The sequence below is a fragment of the Tauraco erythrolophus genome, chromosome 5 (genome assembly GCF_009769465.1).
Source record: "Tauraco erythrolophus isolate bTauEry1 chromosome 5, bTauEry1.pri, whole genome shotgun sequence".
NCBI classification, from domain to species: Eukaryota; Metazoa; Chordata; class Aves; order Musophagiformes; family Musophagidae; genus Tauraco; species Tauraco erythrolophus.
In genome coordinates, this window is record NC_141469.1 from 34,823,114 (window position 1) to 34,846,136 (window position 23,023).

General features: G+C 39.2%; 1 protein-coding gene across 2 annotated transcripts in view; it reads right to left on the reverse strand.

Annotated features, from left to right (window-relative positions):
- Positions 1-1,345: 1,345 nt before the first annotated feature.
- STK32B (serine/threonine kinase 32B) overlaps positions 1,346-23,023 on the reverse strand; it is a 189,760-nt gene continuing 168,082 nt past the window's right edge. For both annotated transcript variants that reach the window (XM_086611681.1, XM_086611682.1), the window contains one exon: positions 1,346-1,487. In XM_086611681.1, coding sequence (XP_086467807.1) covers positions 1,346-1,487 — 142 coding nt within the window. The remainder of the gene's footprint in view (positions 1,488-23,023) is intronic.

The window sequence follows — 23,023 nt, forward strand, 5'->3', positions numbered from 1 at the left end:
GTAAAATCTTTACCTTGCTACATTCGTAAACTACTCTGCTGTTGATAGGAATACAATATCATTTCATAGGGTGATAAAAATCTGTATTTTATGAAAAACTTGTGACAAAAATTACATATCATGTGAAACCAAATTTAAAAATAGATTCAATTACAAAGAACTTTGTTTTGTAAAAGATAGAATGGAAACAATACAATAAAAATAGGTTATTACAAATAAAATGTTTTTCACTTCCAAAAGCCTAACTTATTTGTTTTAAAAAGTTGAAATGAAATTTGTTTAGGGATGGTCATTCTTAAAATAAAAGCACAATAGCGCAGAACAAGCATGCATTTATTATCAAAATGTGGATGTACAAGTTGTAAAATATAAATGTCTGGAATTGCAGATGCTATTTAAGAAAATAAAAAGGCTTTCATGTCAGCAATACTTTGGCTAAAGTATGATTCTTTCTATTCAAGATGGTTCTCATCCAGAATAGATCCATGAAAACAGACATACGTGTAACGTCTTCACATTTTATAACACCTAACTATGGATCTGAGCAAATTCCTAATGTTTTTAGCTCTCCTTACTGAGGTGCTTTTCAACCCTGGTTCAGTCAGCCTATTGTTACAAATAAAAAGATCTTTCTTAGTTGTGATTATCATACACTACTGATGTGTCTGATCCTGCATCCACTAAAGTCACTAGCAAAACTTTGACTTGGCCAGGGTCACATCTTTTACTACAAAGCACAATGCATGAAGTTAAAGAACAATGGGAGTACATTCACGTTGCAACTTTTCCAATGGGCTTTAGGTATCTAAATGAAATTGTTCAGTGTTTGGCCTACTTGACACTACATTCAGGTATTTACATCATATACATCTGTTATAAACTCAACAGCAGGTGCTCAGAAACGGCTGTGTCCAGCAGTTTCACAAAATTCCAGACTGAACCATTTTAATTAATGGAGACAGAGAGGGTAACATGAAATCTTCCAGATAAAGCTGGCCCCAGTATAATTTTGTCTCTTGCAAGTAGCCAGAAACGTGGCAATCTTTGAGAGGCTGCCTAATGAACTGTTTCAAGTTTTCTTCCAGGATTTCGAAAACGAAAGTCACGCGTAATAAAACTGTAATTTGTTGCTAATGGTCATTTTTTCAGTGGCAGAGTCAAAAGAAGAGCAGGGTCATATGTGGATAGTGTCAGCCGGTGTGCTCTGTGGGTTTGTTCTTGGCTGGGGATCCTGCTTCTGGAGGAGTCAGATGTCCCGGGATCCAAGGGGCGAAGATGAAGGCATGGGCAGGGAGGACCTTTCCTTGCCCTGCCAGGGTGGGAGTGAGTGCGGGGCCATGGCTCACTAGCTGCTGCAGCCCCTCGTGCAGCCGTGTCCCAGTAAGTTGTTGTTACGTCCATCCTGGAGTTTCTCGTGACTCTGAAGGGATGCTCTGCTGCTGTCCATGCTGGAAGTCTGTCCGCTTTGATCTTGCTGTCTTCTTAATCTGCCAAAGGTTAAAAACATCAGTACAGCTATCATGTGCAGATGACTGTATCAGAATGGCAGCCATTGCCTGTCCTGTGGGTAGCCACATACACCTGCGTATCAAACAGATTCCTGTACTATTCGATCTCTATTAACTCCTTGAGCTGCTGTTTCTTCTAAACACTAATGATTGTTTCCTCCTAAATATGTGCAGTTGGGTCTTGGTCAAACACTGCTCCCATTAAAGCCTATGGTAAATAGTGGACAAGAGTTCTCTGGCTTTAGCTGCTCTCCTCAGAGTGTAACTTGACAAAACCTTCAGGTAGCTCAAGGCTGAGGAGCGTTGTTGACTAGACACACAACGGCAGTAAGCAGCTGCTCCCTTCTCCTGTCCTACAAAATTATCAGAAACCTCAATCAGTACAAAAGAAAACATGAGATGAAAGTATATTCAGTATTCCTCTTGTTATTACTTCATATGTTGTCAAAGCCTCATATCTGGTCTCAAGGAACAACAAAATTCTATGTTGTTTAAAGACTGCAAAGTCACCTTCTTTTGACATCATTTTCTGGAGAACAGCCACAGCCCTAGCAGCACCTGCAGTCTCCACCAATTGTTTTATCATCAAGCTTCCCAGAATTTCTGTCCAACACTGATATCAATCTTTTTACTGTGATTCATGTGATATTCAGTGTTTTCCTCCAAACATAGACACAATGCAAGTCTTTTCAAAAATGATGTAAAGAGTCATGCAGAAGCTATAAAGTAGAGATCATTTTTTTAAAAAAAATGTGAACAGCTGCTGGTTTGGAGGAATTTTTCTCTGACTATTTGTTTTCTTAAAATGAGAAACAGCTGTTCATGTATTCTCAAAAAATGCACCAAGAGTTGGCACCAGAGACACTATGGAAAAAGCTCTTTGTTATAGTGATTATAAGTGGTATATATGATATACTCCAAAAAAAAAACTTTGCAAGTAATATTGAATGTGTAGAAAATACTCAATAATGGAAAAGTATGCAAAAACAAAATTTAAAGGGTCAGTTTAAAAGCGTAAAATACTTCCAGGTGGTATAAGGACTATAGAAACACCATACTCAGAAAATTATGTGAAAGGACATAAGCAGAGGAGTAAAGGAGGCTATTTAAAGTAAAAATAATGAAAACGTTGTCCACATAGGTTAAATTTAGAAGAGCTCAAACACTGACACATTAGATAAAAAACTTTAAGACAGACTGAAAAAACAGATTAGAGGAAAAAATTGCTAAAAGCATTTACACTAATAGTAATTTTTTTCTAGTGCACCAGAAACAAGAAGGCTACCAGTGTGTCTACGGGCCGATGGAGGACTGAGATATTAGAGGAAAGCACAAGACATATGAGTCCCTAGCTGAAAAGCCAATGAATTTTCTTCGCCAACGTTCATGACAAATGAGCTTAGGGACATTCCTTTCTTCATGAGAAATTTTTCCATCATCTCCAGTTAAACCATCAGTCAAAGAGCTTTAGAACCAGTCATTCAAACGAATGTTGACAAATCTTCAAGACAGTGAATTTTCACCCAAGGGCTCTAAGAAAATTGAAATATATAATTTCTGCACAGCTGAAAGGAATATGTAGCTTACTGTTGAAACTGTCTTGGCACCAAGGAGTGGAAGACAGCAAATGTAATGATTTTTTGAATTTCATAAGAGCTTCAAAAGAGATCCAGGGAACTACATGAAAGTAATTGAATCAGACAGAGTCTTGAACCTTCTTAGGCTTGAGCTACCGGCCCTTGTGAGACTAAGTTATTGGTAGGCATCAACAGAAAAGGCTGCAGTGCTTGGAAATTCATGTTGCAAATTGTGCGTTGCAGACCTGTGCAAACTGCTAAATAGTAGAGTGAGACAAATCTTGGCTCTATGGAGATCTGAGGAATCATTGCGTTGGTCTGAGACATGCGAGTGTTTTCTCCCTGAGTTTGTTTAATGCTTACTTGGTTCATAAAATGCTGAAAAAGAAGGCATTTGCTGTACTGCTAAAATTAATGGGGAAATAACATTATTGAGAAGTCTCTCAATAACAGCATAAAGCAGGAAAACACCAATATATTTTTTCAAACCAAACTGGCATAAAGGCAGCATGTAAGGAGCACAGTGAGAAAGGAGAGAAATGAAGCCTGTGCTGAGTTCAAAAGATACCACTGACCAGCCTTGAACTTCTCAAACTCTACGGAGGTGGTTTCTGTTGTTGGTTTGCATTTATTTTCTTTCATCTTGTCCTTACTCCGCAGGTTTGTTATTGAGCCATAATTAGATTATGCGGGTTTGAAAGGGCTAAATAAACATGTTGTTTTAGCAGTGCGTCATTGTATTCCCTTTTCAGGCATTTTCTGTTTCCGTAACAAGATTCACTACCCATATTTATATCAAAATAAACAATAGGTTATTAACCTGATGATGTAGTAAAAATTTAACTTATTTAGATGTTTAATAATTTATCAATAACTTCATTCAGTGATTAAAATGACCTTAAAGACTTCACTATAAGGGGCTATAATGGGCATGCTAGCACCTACTGTGTGTCCTGGGATTGGGGAATTGGACTAAGAATCAGGAGATGCTCACTCTGTTTCTACCTCTGTCACCCTATGGGCAAATTACAGCCCTTTTCTGTACCTCGACTTCTTTCTTGACAAGCGGAGACAATATAAGAGGGTGAAGCTGAGGGGGAATTATATTTGTCTAGAAATCTCATATATTTGTCTAGAAATCTCATATGTCTAGAATCTCATAAATCTGAGCTGGGTAAGTCATGGATAAGAAATAGAAACAAAAAGAACATCGAAGCCATGCTTGGACTGATGAAACCTTGTGTTCTTATCAAACCCATGCCTGCAGGAAATTTTTCTAGATAAACTGGTGACAAAGCATGTATAGGTTCGCACTTGCAGCTCTTGATTAGGCAAAGGATGTAACAAGCAGGAACGTGCCAAGCAATGTGGGACTTTTCTTGTAGCTGCACATCAGATGTTGAGGCAGCTGCTGCCGAGAGCGATGGAAGCTGAGAGCTCTAAGTACTGCTCTGTGCCTCACAGACCTGAATGAAACGGGGAATTAGAGTCTGGTGTCTGTGATGATTAAGAAGAGAAGGTGGCATATATAATCAAGCAAAATGTAATTATACTGAATATGTAATTATGCATATATGCATTATTGAGTACATAAAAATACAAAAGTAAAGAGAGCAGACTGGCTAAAAGCTAGCACGGAAAATACTGAAGCAAAAAGACTGCTACAACTATGGAAGGCCAGAGCGAAAATCACAAACATCTAATGAAACCCAGTAGCAAACTTGGGGACCACTAGGGAAGAGCTTACAGCTCAGCTTTGTTCACTAGATGAAGAAATATATTGAATATTTATCTTCAGGCTGCTTAGTAGGATACGTTCAATGAAAAAGAATGAAAAGTTGCAGATCCAACACGACTGCCAAAATTTCAGGTTTATTAAGAGACTAAGGCCTCCTCCCACACCACTGCAGTTTCACCAAAAATAAAATAAGGCAATCGGTCTGTATTTCAATCTAGCCCCAAACTGCAAATAGGGTCAGGTCAAGATCTAAGCAAATCTCACCACAGCAGCTGTGTGTGAACAAGCGGTCTCCTCTCTTAAAATGCTGGACAGTTGCACAAGTGAAATTTATCTCTCATTCGTTCATTCTTGATTCCTTGGTGCCAGAGCTGGAGAGCTTTTCCATTAGATGTTCCCAGCTTTTCAAAAACATGGGTACCTCGACACTGTGCCTGTAATCATGGCAAAGTAAACGCAGTCTAGGCCATTCTGTTTAAAAATGACACTAGTGCAATAGGAAGCTTTGTAGGACACTGCTTTCCATTGAATTACTTATCTTGCCTTTAATATGACACAGCTTCAGGCTGTGATAACTTGATAAAGGTCCAGGGAGAACGAATGGCTTGGTGGGGACTTAGCTGTGCATCTGAACCAGGTAGCTATTCCTTTGCTGAATGCTATTGACCAAGAATAAATGGTTAAATGGCTAGCTGCAGATAGTCATATGGAAAAAAAACCAAACCAAACCTGCAGGGAAAAGAGGATGAAAATGAGTTTGAACAGTGTCTATTACATTTATACCATAGCAATTCTGTACGAATACATAAGTAGTCTCAGAGGCAGTTATGCTGGGATTTAAGAGTGGTTCTGCTGAACCAACAAAGAGATAAGCTGAGTTTTCCTTTCCTTCACCGTTGATCCATGCAATATTGGCAGTGCATGACACTGAGCGTTGAACAACCTCCTCTCCAGCAGTGAGGAAGAAAGAGGCTCTACCAACCTCTACAGCAATATATCAAGAAAAGTAACTGAGCCTTCACCAGTATTTCTGGTAAAGAGAAAGTGTCTGTGTGAGCTATGGAAAGGTTTTTAAGATTCTTATTATCTTGATACTCAGATATTATAGCAGAGATCCTGCAGTATTGATTTCCAGTACCGGATCTTGAATCAGATATTAATCAGTGAATGGGCATTCAAAGGGCAGGGAAAAATTGTTGGTCCAAAAAAACCTCTAGCAATATAGACGGGTGGCGTCAGGTTTACCAAACGTAGCTGCTCGGTTTGAGAGCTGTATGGAGGCTGTTACATTGCCTGTCGCTCTTGTCTCTTTGCTCTGGCCAGACAATACCTCGGAGCACGGTATCGCCTTTGTGCAGCTGACGTACTCACCGGTAGGTCTTGCCCTACGGTCAGTGTGAAACTGAAGCCTCAGAATGTGAGATGTTTCGAACAGCGGGCAAACACTCAGCAACCACTGAGGACAGAATTTCTACTGACAAAAAGGGAATTCAAGCCAGGCAGAACTACCACTTTTCCCAGACTCCCACACATACCAGGTCCTACAAGACAATCTATTTGTCAGGGGAAATTTGCAGGTGAATATGCTAGTGTTGCAAGCCCAGTGTCATGGGTCTGGAGGAAAGAAAATGGCCTGATTGAGCAGTGGAAATTACTTTCCCATTTCTAGATTTAGCGTTTTACCTTGGCCAACTGATATTTCAAACACTTTGCTGGACAAAACAGATGCTTTTGCTTTTTGATTGAGGAAAAGCTTTAGAAACTGTAGTTTTACTGAAGGAAAAAAGTTCTATTAACGGAAACTTTTACGTCCTTTGAAAGAAGCCCTGAGGAGCAGATGAATCTGTGGAACATTTATCCCAGTTATTCTTCACAAGAAAGGGGGTTTGAAGTCATAACAGACCAGGCATGTCTACGCTAGCTTTTCAAATTCATGAATCCCAGGGGACAGCTTGCTAAATAAATAGAAACCCACCTCAGTTCTATGATTTAGCAGCTACACATAAGTAATGCTGATGTCTTGTCCAGATGGCCTTGCTAGAAGGCTAATTATGAACATGTCCGAATCAGGAGAAAAAAAGAACCTGATCTATCATGGGGAATGACTGTGCTCAGAAAGGAACTATTTCAGCTACATGTCTCTATGCATGTCCCTGTGATTTGTCTACTGGAGCACAGATAGAGAACTTACAAGGGGGATTTCAGAAAAACGATAAAGACCCTTCTGTCCAAATAACATATTTTAGAATATCAACTGATAAATACGGACTCTTTGAAAGATACTATTGTCACAAAATACTTCACTGGAAACTTTTCACTCTCGATAGAAAAGATTTAGCAATTAAATTTTGTAAAGGAGTTAGAAGAAACCAGAAAGTGACAGACATCGTCATTGTTTTATTATATCCTGGTGTTGGAAAATGGAAACGTGGAAGTTATGCCATATATCTAAAATTTCTGGATATGTTGAAGTCGCAAAAATTCCAGTCAAACTGAAAATAAATTTTACAAAGTGTTATAATGCCTTAAATATGGACTCTGTAAAGTGTGAGGAGTCCTTCTGTAGCTATATCTCACAGGGGTGCTTGCGGAGCTGGGAATACTCAGCATGTCTAGCGAAGATAGTGGTTAGTAGTAGAAAACCACGGGTGTGAACACGGGTGTGAGACATCTTGGCAGTGAGCGCAGGCAAGGTGTCAGTTTGGTACCTGCTACTGTTGCCCACTATTTGTTTTTAATTTTAGTGGGTTTTTTTTCAGTGTGGTAATGATGTATCGAAATTCGTATACAAACACAAGCAAAAAACGCCTGGGTGAACAAATCAGAAGTGGTCAACTTCACTGCTTCCTCAAGGTGGTGACACTTTAACTCTTCCCACCCCACCACTGCCTGTCCCTGCACACAACTAATCTATCTTGATGGTAACTAAGCACTGTTTTACCAAATGGTCCAGAATTTGCTTTCTAATGAAATTGAGATGGTTAATGGCTGGTTGTATCCCTCATCAAAACTGTATTCCCTGCTCAGTTAGACACAAAACAAAGATGAAACTCTCAACCCAAGCAATGCAGTAAATTTGTGGCACTCTAGAGCTCCACAAACTATATCTCCACCCATCTCCTTTATTTCCAGTCAAAAGGTTTAAAAAAGAAAGACTTAATGAGACTTTCGACTCTAACCGTGGCAGTAAGACTTGCTTATTTCCTCTGTGTATATCCCTGTGTTCCTCACATTTTGGAGTGGTTTTATGCAGGGAAGCTTGTTCTGAGAAAGAACAGAAGGATTTGGACTGTGAAGACTCAAAAGGACTCACACTGTCACCTCAAAGTCCAGCATCACCCTTGGTATTGGTAACCTGGAGTGTGATAGAAAGTATAAACAGAAATCTGCTGGGTAGCTTGAACTTTGCATATCTGAGTAACCATCATGAAAAAGCATATGTTTTGGTTTACCTCTCTGACCTAAATAATAAGAGTTCAGTGGTAAGTAGGTGGTAGACAGGTGAAAGCTAACAGTGTTGGTCATATCAGCTCATTTGCTGGATCAGCTCACCCAGTAGCCCCCAAAAGACTCTATTCCCTTGGTTTGACACTGAGTAAAAATGTTCATGCCACCCACAATCTCTCATGCTTTAGCCAGAAAAACAGAGTCACTTCCCCAAGCTCATGCAAAGCTTTCTTTTGTAAATGCCTTATTTAAGCTTTTTAGGAGTTTATACACATCAGTAAAAGTGCACACACTACAAAATCAGGGCAACTTTTTAGCAGTAATATGTAGGTCCTGCAGTGTGCATGTCTTTTCAAAAATAATAGGTTATATGCATGTGCATTTTATAGTCCACTTTGAGAACTTCGCCCATTATTTTCCTGCCATCATTTTAACATCAATTGCAGGCAATGATTGTAGAAATATTGATAACTGAGCATGATTTCTGGGACAATAAACAGCTTGGCTTGTCATCCGGCTGCCACTGTGGAGAATAAGAATTGAGCTTGGTACATGGACACTTAATTTTCTGCCTGCACTTTTAAAGGATTCTCTTATAAATTGGTTCTTGCTGTGTTCCATTTTCGTAAAAATTGAAGAAGCTGGCAATATTTTACAATTGTAAACGAATGTTACTCTGTCTCTTATATATCCATCATTCTGCTTACTAGTTCGCATCTGCCAGGTTTTCATTCAGCTACATTTTTTAGTGAAAAGGAAAAATAAAGAAGAAGAAAGAAGTGAGCAAAGCATCCTGTTCATTCTGATATTTTTAACTGAATAAGTGCATTTGGGAAGAGTATTTTTACTTTTCAAAATGAAATAGCCACCAAATACATCAGAAATGAGTGAAAATTCCTGCATTTGCTTTCTTTTTTAAAAAGCTAACAAAACAAGCCTATGCATTGAGCAGAAGCTCAGGATATCTGCTTACTTTATACTTCCATCCACAAAGAGAAAAACAATAACCTTTGCCCATCTTAAGGAAAGCTTAAGGAAACATGCTAACAAAAAAGAACATGTTACTCCTGGATTGTCCACGTTCTGTTGGTGTGAGTCGTAGATCCCATCCTTCCCTTACATGCTCAGGCTTGCTTCCCAAGGAAAGCAGGATGCAGGGTGAGGAGCTGGCATATGATTAGGACACATGAGCAGAGGGGAGTCTCTGGCCAAGCACTGCAAAATTTCCCAACTTGAGAAGAAGTGTTCTGATATTATAGCAACATATCTCAGAACTAATTGATATAATAATCCTGTTTAAGTTACCTGGCAACCTTGTTACCCAACAATGAAGGGGTTAAAACTTTTATAAGAATTTCATGAAGGGTTTAGTAGGTGGTTTGCACGTACCTAAGGAATGTAACAAGATGCGCATCCTTGAAGCTGCCAGGAGTGATTAGAAGGGACGCTTTTTGTCAAGAACTGTCTGCCCTTGAAGGGAACATCCCAGAGAATGTATAAACTTTGTTCTCATGTTTTTCTGAACTGTGAACTTGCACAGCAGTGACTTGGGGAAAGGTAATTCTGGCAGGGGGAGATCACAACCACCAACTCATGGACCACCTGCCCTAAACATACCCCAGACTCAAAAAGAAAGGGGTGGAGGAAGAGGACTGAGCATGTGAAGTAATTTACATGTAAAGTGAGAGAAAATGAACCAATTGTTTAAGAGAATAACAATGAACATGTAAACATGTTGTGAATACGCATGACTGTAGTGTGTAATTAAGTTTCTATCCAGGGGTCCCGTGTGCATGCTAGGAAGAGATATCCCCCATGCACCCGGTGCCACAGTAAAGTAATGCCTGCTTTCTAACACTACAAATTGTGTTAGAGAGTTTCTGTCCAGATTTTTGGTGACAACCTGAATCGCTGCCAAACTACCAACCCACTTCCCATCCCCAGTGGTACCCAGGAGGGCTCTCATGACAGGCATGGGAATGCCATTTCTGTATTTTAGGCACCGGTTACATTCACACCAAAGGGTAAAATGGTGCAGGGACTGACACCTGGACACTCAGTGGCACAGGCTGACTCGCATCCTTATGGCTACGCTCTCTAATCTTCAAACCAGAGTAGTTGTATTCCCGCTGCCTGTTAGGCAGCCTTTGGTCTCTGTTAACCTCTGAAGCATGAAGGGAATTGCTTCAGAGAGTGATTTTGGCCTGGGAAAAATTATTTCAGGGACCGTGCTAACAACCAAGCAGTACAGAAGACTGCCTATACTCTGCCTTTAAAAACTAGGCAGAAAACAACAATGAAGGTGGAAAATGCAGGATAAGGGGAAAAAAAAGGAGTAGAAACAGAAGAAGGAGAGTTGAACACCTGAAAAATGAGGAAGGATTCAAAAGAATCCCAAGTGTGGAGATCTAATTAATTAAACTAATTAATTTTATAGCTAATTAAAATTATCTCAAAAGACAGCTGTATACAGCTAATTTTATTTTTTAGTAAAAAACCCTCTTTACACCTAACACAGGAGCAGTAACCATGGCAGAGTTAAAACTGGGCTTTTCTTTTCTTTAGCTTGTGCACAGCGTGATCTCAGCAGTGCTTTCAGGAAAACAAAAATCACCGAAAAGTGTATGAATTTGCTAAGCATTTTCAAGTAAAAAAGGAAGGCACAATCTTGCTCTGCACCCGAGGAGGCTTGGGGCAGACCAGGGTAGGCTTTAGGACTGACTGGAGTAGACTCAACACTCATCGCTCAGCCACGCATCACTGCTGAGTCACACAACTCCAACCTGAAAATTAGTCTGTAATCTCAGATAATTTCTCCCCCACCCCATCTCACTCTAGAAAGTAACATATACAGAGCAGCTTTAAATGAAAAATAATGCTACTGTGTGTCTGTGTGATAGCACGTCTATATTTTGGGAGGCCTGGTCCAAGTAGCAAACTCATCAAATCACTAGCAAGGGTGGATGTCGTGAGTCTTTAGCTCTTCCTCAATAACATTCACATTTACAAATTGCTTGTTCTTGGCCTCCTGCCTACATGGCTAGGCACATACAGTTCAAATGTGGTTGCCCCACAAGTGGTGTTTGGTGCCCTACGAGATGCCCTTGATTACCTGGCACTCAGAGAGAGCAGGCAGACACGACAGCAGACCACGGAAAATCTGTGCCTTTTGGACTGGCACTGAGGCATTTAGTTTTGCAGAGATGAACTGAGTGCACAACTGTGGGATGGATTTTATGCCAGCTACCTGTAGACAACTGAAAGATTAGTTCAGGCTCTCTCTACAGGATAAATAGAGGCATTAACATAGATTAATTAGTTCCAGTCTAAGTTATCTCATACAACAGGTCAGCCTTGGGAGATACAAGTCTCTCTTCACTGACTACTAAAGAAGCTTAAACTAAAGAAATAGTTTTAAAATTGATTAGTTTAAAGGAACATAATCTTGTTGCATCTTTAGAAAAATAGATACCTTTCCTCTCTGAGCCGCAGATTCAAGGCCCTTCCTGCCTAGCAGCTGTGTAAGCTCACCACACACTGCACTGCTTAGCAGAGCCAATTTGCTTCCGGATTAGAGCTAATTTACACACACACTGCTCAGGCGTGCAGAAATTGAATAGTCCCATCAGCCTAGAACATAGCACACGCTGATAAACACTGCCAAGAGCTGAAGTCACTGAGGAGTACAGGGGTGCAATTGCCTGTTCATCCATGCAGATGTGCCTGTGGCATATTTGGGCTCTGGGTCTGCCAGCAATGGCTTTCTGCATGACTTGGCCTGTACCTTGAAAAACACTTTGTCATCTAATTCCCATTTATTTCAGGTACCTTTGAAAAATCTTGTGTACACCCTTTGGGATAGAACTTGTTCTTCATCTAACCAATATTTAACTGAGTCTGTCTTGCACTCCAAACATGTACTCTTGGTACTAACTGCTTTGATAGAAACAGTCATAATCTCAGGTCTGTTTTCCTAATACACAGTGACATATGTGTTTTGGTAGCTCAGTAGATTACCATGTAATCATTCAAATAACTCTATTTTAACTCCATTTGAATTTAAATGACTGAGGCACAGACTAAAATTTATGCTTTATTACAGCTGAATGTGAAAAGCAAAATTTTGGAGGAAGTACCCCCATGTAGCACAGATGTCGTCTTGTACCATTGACACACATGACATTTACTTCCACCCTTTCCAAAAATCCTTGGGGAAATATGCTTACACCATGGGTAATTGATTCAGGTTGCTAGTTCCTGCTGAGTAATTACACTCAGTAAATGCCTGTGAATATAATTTTCTATCAACCGGCAATTTATAATCAAGCCTAATGGGTTCAGGTGCACACACGGCGTGAGTGACATGTGAAATACTAGTATGTGGAAGTCAAGTGACAAATTATACTCGATGCTGTAGCACATTGACCTGCAATGTCTTCAGATCTCAGGTTTACCTTGGGAATTGAACAAGCAAAATAAGAGTGAAGAGGTGAAGTAAATAAATGAAAACAGGAAACTGTGCAGCCGTTTAAGAAAATGAGACTAAAACAACCAATTAACACTAACATTAAAACCATGTTTAGACTAGTAAAATAGGTGTCTCTTAGAAGTGGATTATTGTCCGTCCAAGACCAGGTGCATCCTACACAATATCTGTCTTGTTCAGCCACATTTTAAAATGTGAACTAGTTTTTCTAGATTAGACACATCTGTAGAGTCATATGTACAAGGAACTGGAAAGCAGCTATGAAATGTCCCAATAACGTATTGGTTATTAGACTTTGAGAGACCACAGGGCGAAAATTTTCTTTGTAGTAAGTCAGAATCCAGTTTAAAAACTACAGGCATTTGCCCATGAATAAGGATATTTCTCAGCAGTGTGGGCCAGAACTCATTCTCAAGACAGACACTTATTTCCTAGCCTGCCTTGAGTGCATATTCTGGAGGATGCTGTCAGCAGATAAACAGATCGCAGGAGTTGCTTTGAAATATTCTCTTCCTTTATTCTTCTGGTGAAAGTTTCAAGGTAAAGTGATCCTTTGGGTCAAGTCCAAATGAAACATACAGGAAGAAGGACAATTCTTTTTCTGCATCTAGAGTTAGATCTACTTTACTGGAATCATATTCTCAGCCACTACCATCCCCACCGAGGCCTTGGACATCAGGGCAGGAAGATTTTACAGAGGAGCTGGAGTGAAGAGGCCTGTTAACAGGCAGCAGATCACAGCAACAAGCATGATTTTGCTAACAGACTGGTAATTTAAAGACAAATAATAACGTGATGCCTGTGAAATGCCTGCTGCCTTCACAGTGATTGTGATGCATGGGTCTGCAGCTCTGTGGCAGTGAACCGGTGTGACAGATTGCCACAGCAAAGTAGGACTGGATGAAAGGGCAGCCAGCCATCAGCGAGACATGGCCATTCAATCCCATTTCGTGTCTTCTCTTCACTTTTCATGCCACTCCCCTGGTGCTGAGAAGAGGATCCTGGTTCAGAGGTGAGCGAGGAAAATATTAGCTGTGACAACCTGCTTGCGTAGTAGCATTGATTTCCTTAATGTCACATCTCTAATCGAAACTGCAGCTCCATGAGAGCTGTACAGTCAATAATTTAAGAATTAAGGTATGTGGAAAGCCAGTCAGGCTCTGCCTGATTGTTGGGACCTGACAATAAACATTCTCCGACTGGAATAAGCATCTGGGAGGAGGCTGGTTCAGCCCTACCCTTCTCCTATTTTCACAGCAATAAGGTTCCAGGAATCAGAGCCTGTGAGTTTCCAGGGAGCAGTCGCTGCCTGCACTGACCTCTCTGCTGGCTCAGCTCTCTCTGCCTACTCTTCATGCAAGATTTCTCTGCCAAAGTCCAAACCCTAGATTCACAAGAAGTCTAGATCACCATGCATCTCTCTCATTCCCTGAAGCATGGATCCCCCCAAAGGAGGTTTAGCTGGTAGTTCGCTTGTGACCGCACAGCATAATTTGCAGCCTTTAGTTAATCTCCAGTCCTCTCTACACAATGCATAGAGAATGTTGGTGCCTAATGCAGGGATCCATGGAAGCCACTCTATTGAACACCAAACTGTCCAGGCAAGCTACTAGGATGCACCAAAACAGGAGTATGTATTGTGCCCCGAGTGGGACACAGGGAAATTATCACATGGGTCGGGGCAATCCCAAGCACAAGTACAGGCTGGGTGGAGAATGGATTGAGAGCAGCCTTGAGGAAAAGGACTTGGGAGTGCTGGTGGATGAGAAGCTCAACATGAGCCGACAATGTGCGCTGGCAGCCCAGAGAGCCAACTCTGTCCTGGGCTGCATCAAAAGAAGTGTGGCCAGCAGGTCAAGGGAGGTGATTCTGCCCCTCTACTCTGCTCTCAGGAGACCCCACTTGGAATACTGCATTCAGCTCTGGAGTCCCCAACACAAGAAGGACATGGAGCTGTTGGAGTGAGTCCAGAGGAGAGCCACAAAGATGATTCGAGGGCTGAAGCACCTCTGCTATGAAGACAGGCTGAGAGAGTTGGAGCTGTTCAGCCTGGAGAAGAGAAGGCTCTGGGGAGAACTTTGAGCAGCCTTCCAGTACTTAAAGGGGGCCTACAGGATAGCTGGAGAGGGACTTTTTACAAGGGCATGTAGTGATAGGACAAGGGACAATGGCTTTAAACTGAAAGAGGGTAGATTTAGATTAGATATAAGGAGGAAATTTTTCACTCTGAGAGTGGTGAACAGGTTGTCCAGGGAAGTTGTGGATGTCTCGTCCCTGGAAGTGTTCAAGGCCAGTTTGGATGAGGCTTTGGGCAACCTGTTGTAGTGGAGGGTTTCCCTGCCCATGGCAGGGGGATTGGAACTAGATGATCTTTGAGGTCCCTTCCAACCCAAACCATTCTATGATTCTATGATACTGTGATCAGCTAGGTTTCACAACCCTGAGCTCTTCCCATGGCACAAGTGCCTGACATCCCCCGAAAAACAGCAAGGGACAATCTGTATCTTACCTAAATCTTACTGCCCTACGTCTGCTTTACTTTCCCTATTTCCAAAAATGAGATACATACATACACACACACACATATACTTGCATATATGCATATGTATAAACACATATATGTACATTTTACTGTGCAACCTTTCTGCTGTTGAGAAGGCTCTGTATGAAAATGGAGACCTTATAAGCAGTGAGAAAACATAAAGGCACATACTCAGCCATTCCATCTAACAGAGATCTCACCTCCCACTGTGGCCCATTTCAGGCACTAGTGAACGCTGTCAAAGAACAAGCCAAACAGAGACAAGTGTTTGCTGTGGCATATCCTCCTCTCTTCCAAAATTTGCAGACTTCCCAAACCAACAAATGCATCAGGGGTCTCATGTCTTACAGACCTTGTTGGATCTTTCTCCACAAATTTCTCTAATCCTTTTCTGAATCTTTTTGTACACTTGGCATTCAAGGCACCAGTCAGTCACGTGCTGTATTGCACAGAAAGCCATGGTTTGTTTTCTTTTAAATCTGCAGCCTGATAACTTTGTGACCTTGAGTTACCAGAAAGAGTGAATAATCATTGCTTAGTCATCTTCTCAATAAGTTTCATTACATATTATTTATCCTGTTTCTGTCTTTTCAGTTGCCTCTTCTCTGAGTTTAAACTAGTTCAAGTCTATGAAATCCTTCAACATGAGCCACGCCACACCTATGGTCAATCCTGTTTTTCTTTTTTTATAACCATTCTAAGTTCTCTGTGTCTATTTTGAGATAAGGAAGCAGAACTGTACACAGAATGGAAGACGCAGGTGTATGTATATGAACATATATGTACACACATAGAGTAACTTATTGACGTTAATATCTCCATAGCTTGCTTTGCAATTTTGAGTTTACTAACACCTTTTAATCATCCACTAAGCATTGTGCTATCCACAGTGTTTTCAAAATCTCTCTCCCTCATAACTGAAGCTAATTTAGAGTCCATTGTCCTAAAGGTATTTGCTTGTATCAGTACCGTCTTCCTGCTGCCGTTTTTTTACTACCCTGCAACTCAGAACCATGACTATTATTATCTACTGCAATTCTTTGTAGTCAGATTTAGTTGTGGCTACTCTGGTATTAGAAATGGACTTTGTCACCTCATCATTCATCTCCCTTTCCAACTCATTTATGAATATATTCAACGAATACACAAAGTATCAGAATGGCCGGCAATAGTTGTGTTATGTCATTACTGCTTGTTTCTGCATTACTTCAGCAACTGGCCCCAAAACAGTTTCCTAAAATAAGATGAAGAGTTCACTCTTCATGACTCATTTTTAATTTATGGAGACTCCTAACAAGTGAGAATTTATGCTAGTTTAGCACATGAAAAGAGATGAAGAGAAATCATGAAGGCAATCCCTTATGGTCACTGAACAGTCAGGACATGTTATGCAGTCTTCATTTATCATAGATATCATTTGTACAATGTAATTTATTGAAAAAAAAAAACAAAAACAAACTTATAGGGTGCTTAGAATGATACATTTTTTGTTCCTGTCCAAATTCCGAAACGCACAAATGAAGATGTATTTTTCTTTTCTCTGCCTATGAATTGACTTTTGATTAGTTTTCATGAAGTGTATTTATGCTTAGCTTTCTGTAAATGGACAAGAATTGCTGGCCTGCAGTGCTGAGGATCAGCAGCTGTTATCCTGATCCTTGCAGGACCACGTTTCAGCACAGAGAATGCTCTGATATATGCACTCCCACACAACTTTCATTCCTGAATTTAGATGTTTGTTTAGTGAAGTGTAGCCACCACAATGATATGGTTACTTGCTTGGGAAAACTTTGGCCATTTTTCCTGGAAAGCTTTGTAAATGAGGTTCCAGGTATTCATGGGCCTTTTTTTTTTTTTCCTTCATGATACTGTGAAGAGAACACGTTATTGAAACAACATTTTTTGTATGACCATTCTTTTCTCAAAAAAAAGTGAATTTGAAGGTATGGCTACAGAAAAATTACCAGCTCAGACTTGCTATGCTCAAATCTTTAGGCAGCTTAGCTCACTAAGAAGAGGGTCATGTTTGGACCAGTAATTCTAAGCCAGTAATAATGAACAAGAATCAAAGGCAGAAGTGAAAGGGCTTGTGTGACCGAGCCGCAGTTATTAGTCCTCAAAAACAAGCTAGGTTCAATCACGTTCAGAAAGGCATCTTTCTAATTACCTGAGATTGCAGAAGCAATCTCCAAAAGCAGAAATATGCATTACAAAAGGGACAAGAAAGAGATCAGTGAAGAGCAGTGCAACCACTTGAAATACTCAGAAAGAGATGGATTTTAACTGAATTAAGGTCATCAGAAGTAGCAAGAAATTAAAAGTCATGCTGTAGCCTCATCCAAAAAACATTCTGATATTATGGGGATTATTATAATATAAATATCTCCAGAGACACTAAGTGACATAAAATACCTATTAAGAAAAGTACATTCAATGAGGTATACTGCAGATCATTATGAATATTCAATTCCAATCAAACTGAAATGAAAGAGAGCACTCAGGGACTCTGGATTTGAATCTGAAAAGACAATTGAAAGGAAAGAAGAGGAACTACAAAGAAAGAGATAATAAATTTGATCTTATAAAAAATGCAAAGAATATTAAGCAAGCTTTTCAACTATGATATGGACAATATCAGACAACATGATTTTTAGCATCTTAATATGCTTAAATTATGCTCCCTCAACTTCTGTTGTTTATTCTGGGAACAAAGAGCTGACCACCTAGAGATGTTCAGTACTATTTAGGAAAGAACTAGATATGGTCAAACAGTAGGAATTATAGTTGAAAAGAGAAGGAAATGTGCAGCATCCGACTGCTTCGTTTTGTGGCTGAATTTTTTAGTGTGGTTGCATTGAACATCTACTGAGAAGATAAATAAGGTGTACCAGTAGACACTAATAATAAGGTGTACCACTAGACAGCTGAATATCACAGCAGTGCTATTGCAGGATACGAGTATTAAGTAAAAAACTCTCCAACTTCAAAATCATTAGTAAGCTTTTTAAAGTTTTCACTAGAATTGTTAAAAATATGGATATTTTGTTCATCCTTCCATCCCATTTATTAAACTAGCTCTGCAGAATTCTAACTAATTTTCACATACATTGTATATATGACATACCTATTCTATTCATTAAAATGTGGCTATATGATTTTACTTTCATTAGCAGGCTGATGATTTTGATGGCAAGTTTGTGATGCATCTAACTGAAGGATTATTCTGCCTGAGGAGCAGATATTTCCTGTGTTTTCTCCTCTGTTCTTTGTTTGCTCATCTCTTTAATCTTAAAGACATCTTTCAGGGAGAGGAAGAGGCTGAGCAACCATAAAGGGTAAGAAATGTGATTCCACTATAAGTAAATATTGAATCTTATTTCTTCATTTTGGGTTATTTCAGGTTTTGGACATTCATAAGCAGATGTAGATGTACGTGAAGATTCATTTAGTGATAATGGCACAAAAAAAGCAAAATAATCTGTGCTCAGCTTTTTAATAAAGCTCTGAACAAACAGTGTGGCTTTATCTGTACTATCTTTCTTTCCCCACCAAAGAAATTAACAATATGGCTTACAGCTTCTAAATATGATCAACTTCTTGAAAAATTGCTGGCAAGTCTATAGGAATACACATTCAGATACTGCAGAACATTTGGTGCTGCATTTCTAGATACAATAAAGCATCTATCCATAGAAATAGATCAAAACCAGACAAAAATAATTTGTCAGCAAAAGGAGCCAAACAAATCCCTGAAAACAACTCAGAACATATTGTCCAGCTAAGACCCAGTACATGGACCATTTTTAGATCATAGTTTATTTAGTTTACGTGTTCAAAACTAAGTAAGAGATTTTACTGACACTCTTAAGAGGAATAGAAAATATTTCTTGCACCACATTCAAACCTGGACTGTAAAAGGATTTTCCTATTTTATTTCACTTTGGATCAGGACAATGTGTACCCCTCTCTTAAAGGTACTGCAAGACAATGTCAACATAGACAGATGACATAGACCTATGTCATGTCAGAAGACACACATGTATTTTGATTTGTAGTCCACATCCAGAGAAATATTGATGTAAATAAGAATAAAGCCTTCCATCTAGAGACACTTCAGCCACTCTGGTATCTGAAGTCCTGGCAAAAATAAAATCAAAATAAAATCTTCTTACAGTGTAAGGGATTTCATTTCAGGTGCTTCATGCTTTCCTGCACAAATGAAGATGAAGTTATAAAGCTACCTCTTCAGAACAGCTTCGCCATTTCACATGGAGTAGAAAGTATTTTCAACCCATGAATGTTGCACATCCCTAAAGCCGCTCACAGTCTGCTGTTCCATTGTTTGGAGTTGGAGATAAGTGTCACAAGAAGAAATTACATTGGGTGTGGAGTATGAACATGGCCCAGCTTCAGTTTTCCTTTTATTAGAAGAAATAGCAGAAAGACTTTGGAATATTCAGTGTCCATTTCACAGACATGAAAGCAATATTCCCTTCAGATTTCACAAATTTCTCAGACTGTTTCATAGGATTAACAGTAATGAGAATATGCCTAGCTAAACTGAAGCACAAAACTACACCTTTTCTTCTGTAACTGCCATTTTTAGTACGCAGGATAGTCTTTTGCATTAATACAAATCTTAGGGAAATGGAAAATGGTTTTGTTTCATCTTCTGCAAATGTCTTTGTTTGATAGAGTAGTTTTCTGGCTTTTATACAGAGAAACTGGGAATAGTTGATCTTCCCTCCATTCCTCCTCATCTGCCCAGTGATTTCTGGATAGTATCAACAGAAGACACTGTATGACCAGGAGTGTGCAAGATACACAAATCTAACTTTTGTTACCCACTGCTGATAATCATTGACTACACACTTCTTTGTCCAGGAAGCCCTGTACAGTTAAATCTAATATATTAAGAACAGCTAATATCACAGCTCCAAGTCCTCCTTTCCTAATTCCTATTTTAACAAAACACATTTGCTCTGTCATTCTGCAGTGACGTTTGTGCTCTCTGACTGTATGCAACATCCTATTTCCTTTTAATTCTTCAAATCTTTCATCCTGTCTCATAACTTTTCAAACCATAGATATAGTTAAACTATAGTCCAACCAAATAAATTGCATTCAAGGACAACGTAAGACTTCCTGAGAAGGTATGTTGCCTGCATGCTGCTGGTAAAGCCATCTGGAAAAACATCAGTCGTTTTAATAAAGCCTACTCATCTGAAAGCTTGGCTTAGCTAAAATGGGCTGTCTTCCTCATGCACTCATCTTGCTTAAAACCTTCCCATATGTAGCAGTTTCCAATTACTTAACTGCAGAAGCAATATAAAAGTGAAAATGTGCACGTTCTGTCTTTGCTGGCATTAACTTGCACTGTTAAGTTAATTCATGCAGTCTTGTGAATTATTTTTTAATTCTTTTCAGCCTAGTAAGCAAGTCTTTTCTCTATCTCTCCCCACCCTTAACTGCAGTGTAAGAGTTTCTGGTAGTTTCTCAAGTTTCTTGGAAAGAAAATAAATATGGCGTGTTTCAAGGTTTGTAGTATCTGTTGCAGAATGAAATATATATAGTGAAAAATAGCCACAGCCTGGAAGCATCAGCAAGACATTCAATAAAAACAGATTCTGCTTTTCATAGAGGATATTTAACAAGTATTGGATTGCAACATGTTGTGGAACTGATGATTAACATAGCACTCTAACTACACATTACTCGTGACTTTCTATTGCTCAGTTAGAAACATCTGTAATTCTGCTTAGAATCCTTTTAGTTTGTGGATTCTCATCCTTTCTCTTGAAAGATAGGCTAGATTTTTTGATTCACACTTTCTTAGGATTTATGTAGTGTTCTGTACCACCGAAGCAAACTGAGCAGGAGGCTTAAATCACAATAAAATAGAGATTTTTGTAGTTGAATTTAATGAATATTTAAGCAAGTATGCAGATATTTTCAAACAGCTAGACTGCATAAACTATTCTGATCTACGTAGATGGATGTGGAGGAATATCAAATATCTGGCTATATTAATCTGAGACTCCTGTAAAGCTCTGCTTGGGACTGACACCTAATCCAATGATGCAATCACATATTATTGGATATTGTGTTTGTAGGAACAGTTCATGTCTTTCAGTATCTGCAGCTGTTCCTAAGAACTTGATTGGCCGTGTGGCTTTGGAAATCCGTGTAAATACAGCCTCAGCCTGTACACACAGCCTGGATGGCATAGAAAAGTCTAAGGAAATCCACGATGAATTTCTCCAGTGTATATTTGTAGTCTCTTCTCTCCAGTATGCTGACATCATTTTGTTTCCATTAACTTGAATTGACTTTGCACTTCAAAAATTTGACCTCTGCTTCCCCCTTATTAACATTCTTGTCTTTGAAAAGTATTACAGAAGTCTCTCCATGTCCTTCTTCAGCTCTAATACAGTTTAAACAAGGAATGATTGTGATCTGGTTCAGACCATGCAGGATCTGTCATAGGTCTATACTAAATATTTTTTCCTTTACCTTGTCAAAGCCAATCAAGCAACAACCGAAACACATGCTGTTTTGAATGAAGTTCATGTGTTTTATCTTTTGTTTCCATTTTATTTGTATTCCATTTAAACTTCTCCTTGATCTCCCATGAGCCTCTCAGAGTCCTTTATAGCTTGTTCTGTTACTGAGGTTGTTCAATGAGAAAAAATGAAAAAAACTTCCTATACATTGCTAAAAAAGATTTCAGAATAACACAGCAAAATAATGTCAAAAGAAATTGTTCAATGCTACTGGATAAACACAACAGGATTTTAAAAATATTTTAACAAAATCTGGTATTTTATATCATCTTTCAAAAAATTCTGTATATTGAGTTTCCTTGAAATATGATTCTGGAGTAGGTGAGAGGATCATATCTGGAAATGCACTAGTTGTATGAGCAACTTCTTGGAAACATATTAAGTTGATTTATCAATGTAATCTTTTTCTGAGCTTATTATTACAATCTTAATCATTTTGATTTTTGTGGGTTGATAAAACTCCTACAAAGTTCAAGCTTTCCCTAGTTTACCGACACCAGAACTGATTCAGAGAAGTCGACCAACACCCTTCTGAAAACCTTTTATGAGCTGACTTGGTCTGGCTTTTCTTGTTTATGGCTTTTGTATAAACATATGGCTCTCTTGTGCTAGAGATCATACAAAATGACATGAAGAATCTGTAGGACCTGCCTTTTCTTTGTAAGCCCTTGCTGTAGTTTCTGTGAGCAGTTGGTATTGAGCATAGACATGTCCTACAGATTGTAACAGAAAAACGGGGTTATCCACAACATAATTTCCTTCATGACATCATGTCAACTATGCAAAGTTGACAATACCTTTCACAGTTTTAATTACAGAAGGCAGTAATTACCTGGATTGTAAGTATTAAGTAAGACAGTCACAACTTTTTAATTAATATCTAACATTTCACATATCCATTAGAAAGTCTTGCAGATAGAATTAGGCCAGAAAAAAACACTGAATATGCTCGGACGAAATGCAGTAATTTAACCAAAGATACAAAAAACTTCTGTGTTATGAGCTACATCTGTTAATACAAACAGGTCCATAGTGGCTCCAAATCAAACATAGTAAACTACATGAAAGGCAGTGTATTAATTGGACCAGAAAGATTATTAACATCCTTGGAATTCAGACTTTTGTTTCTATGGATTCTGGCTGATGCTTAGACTATGAAGCA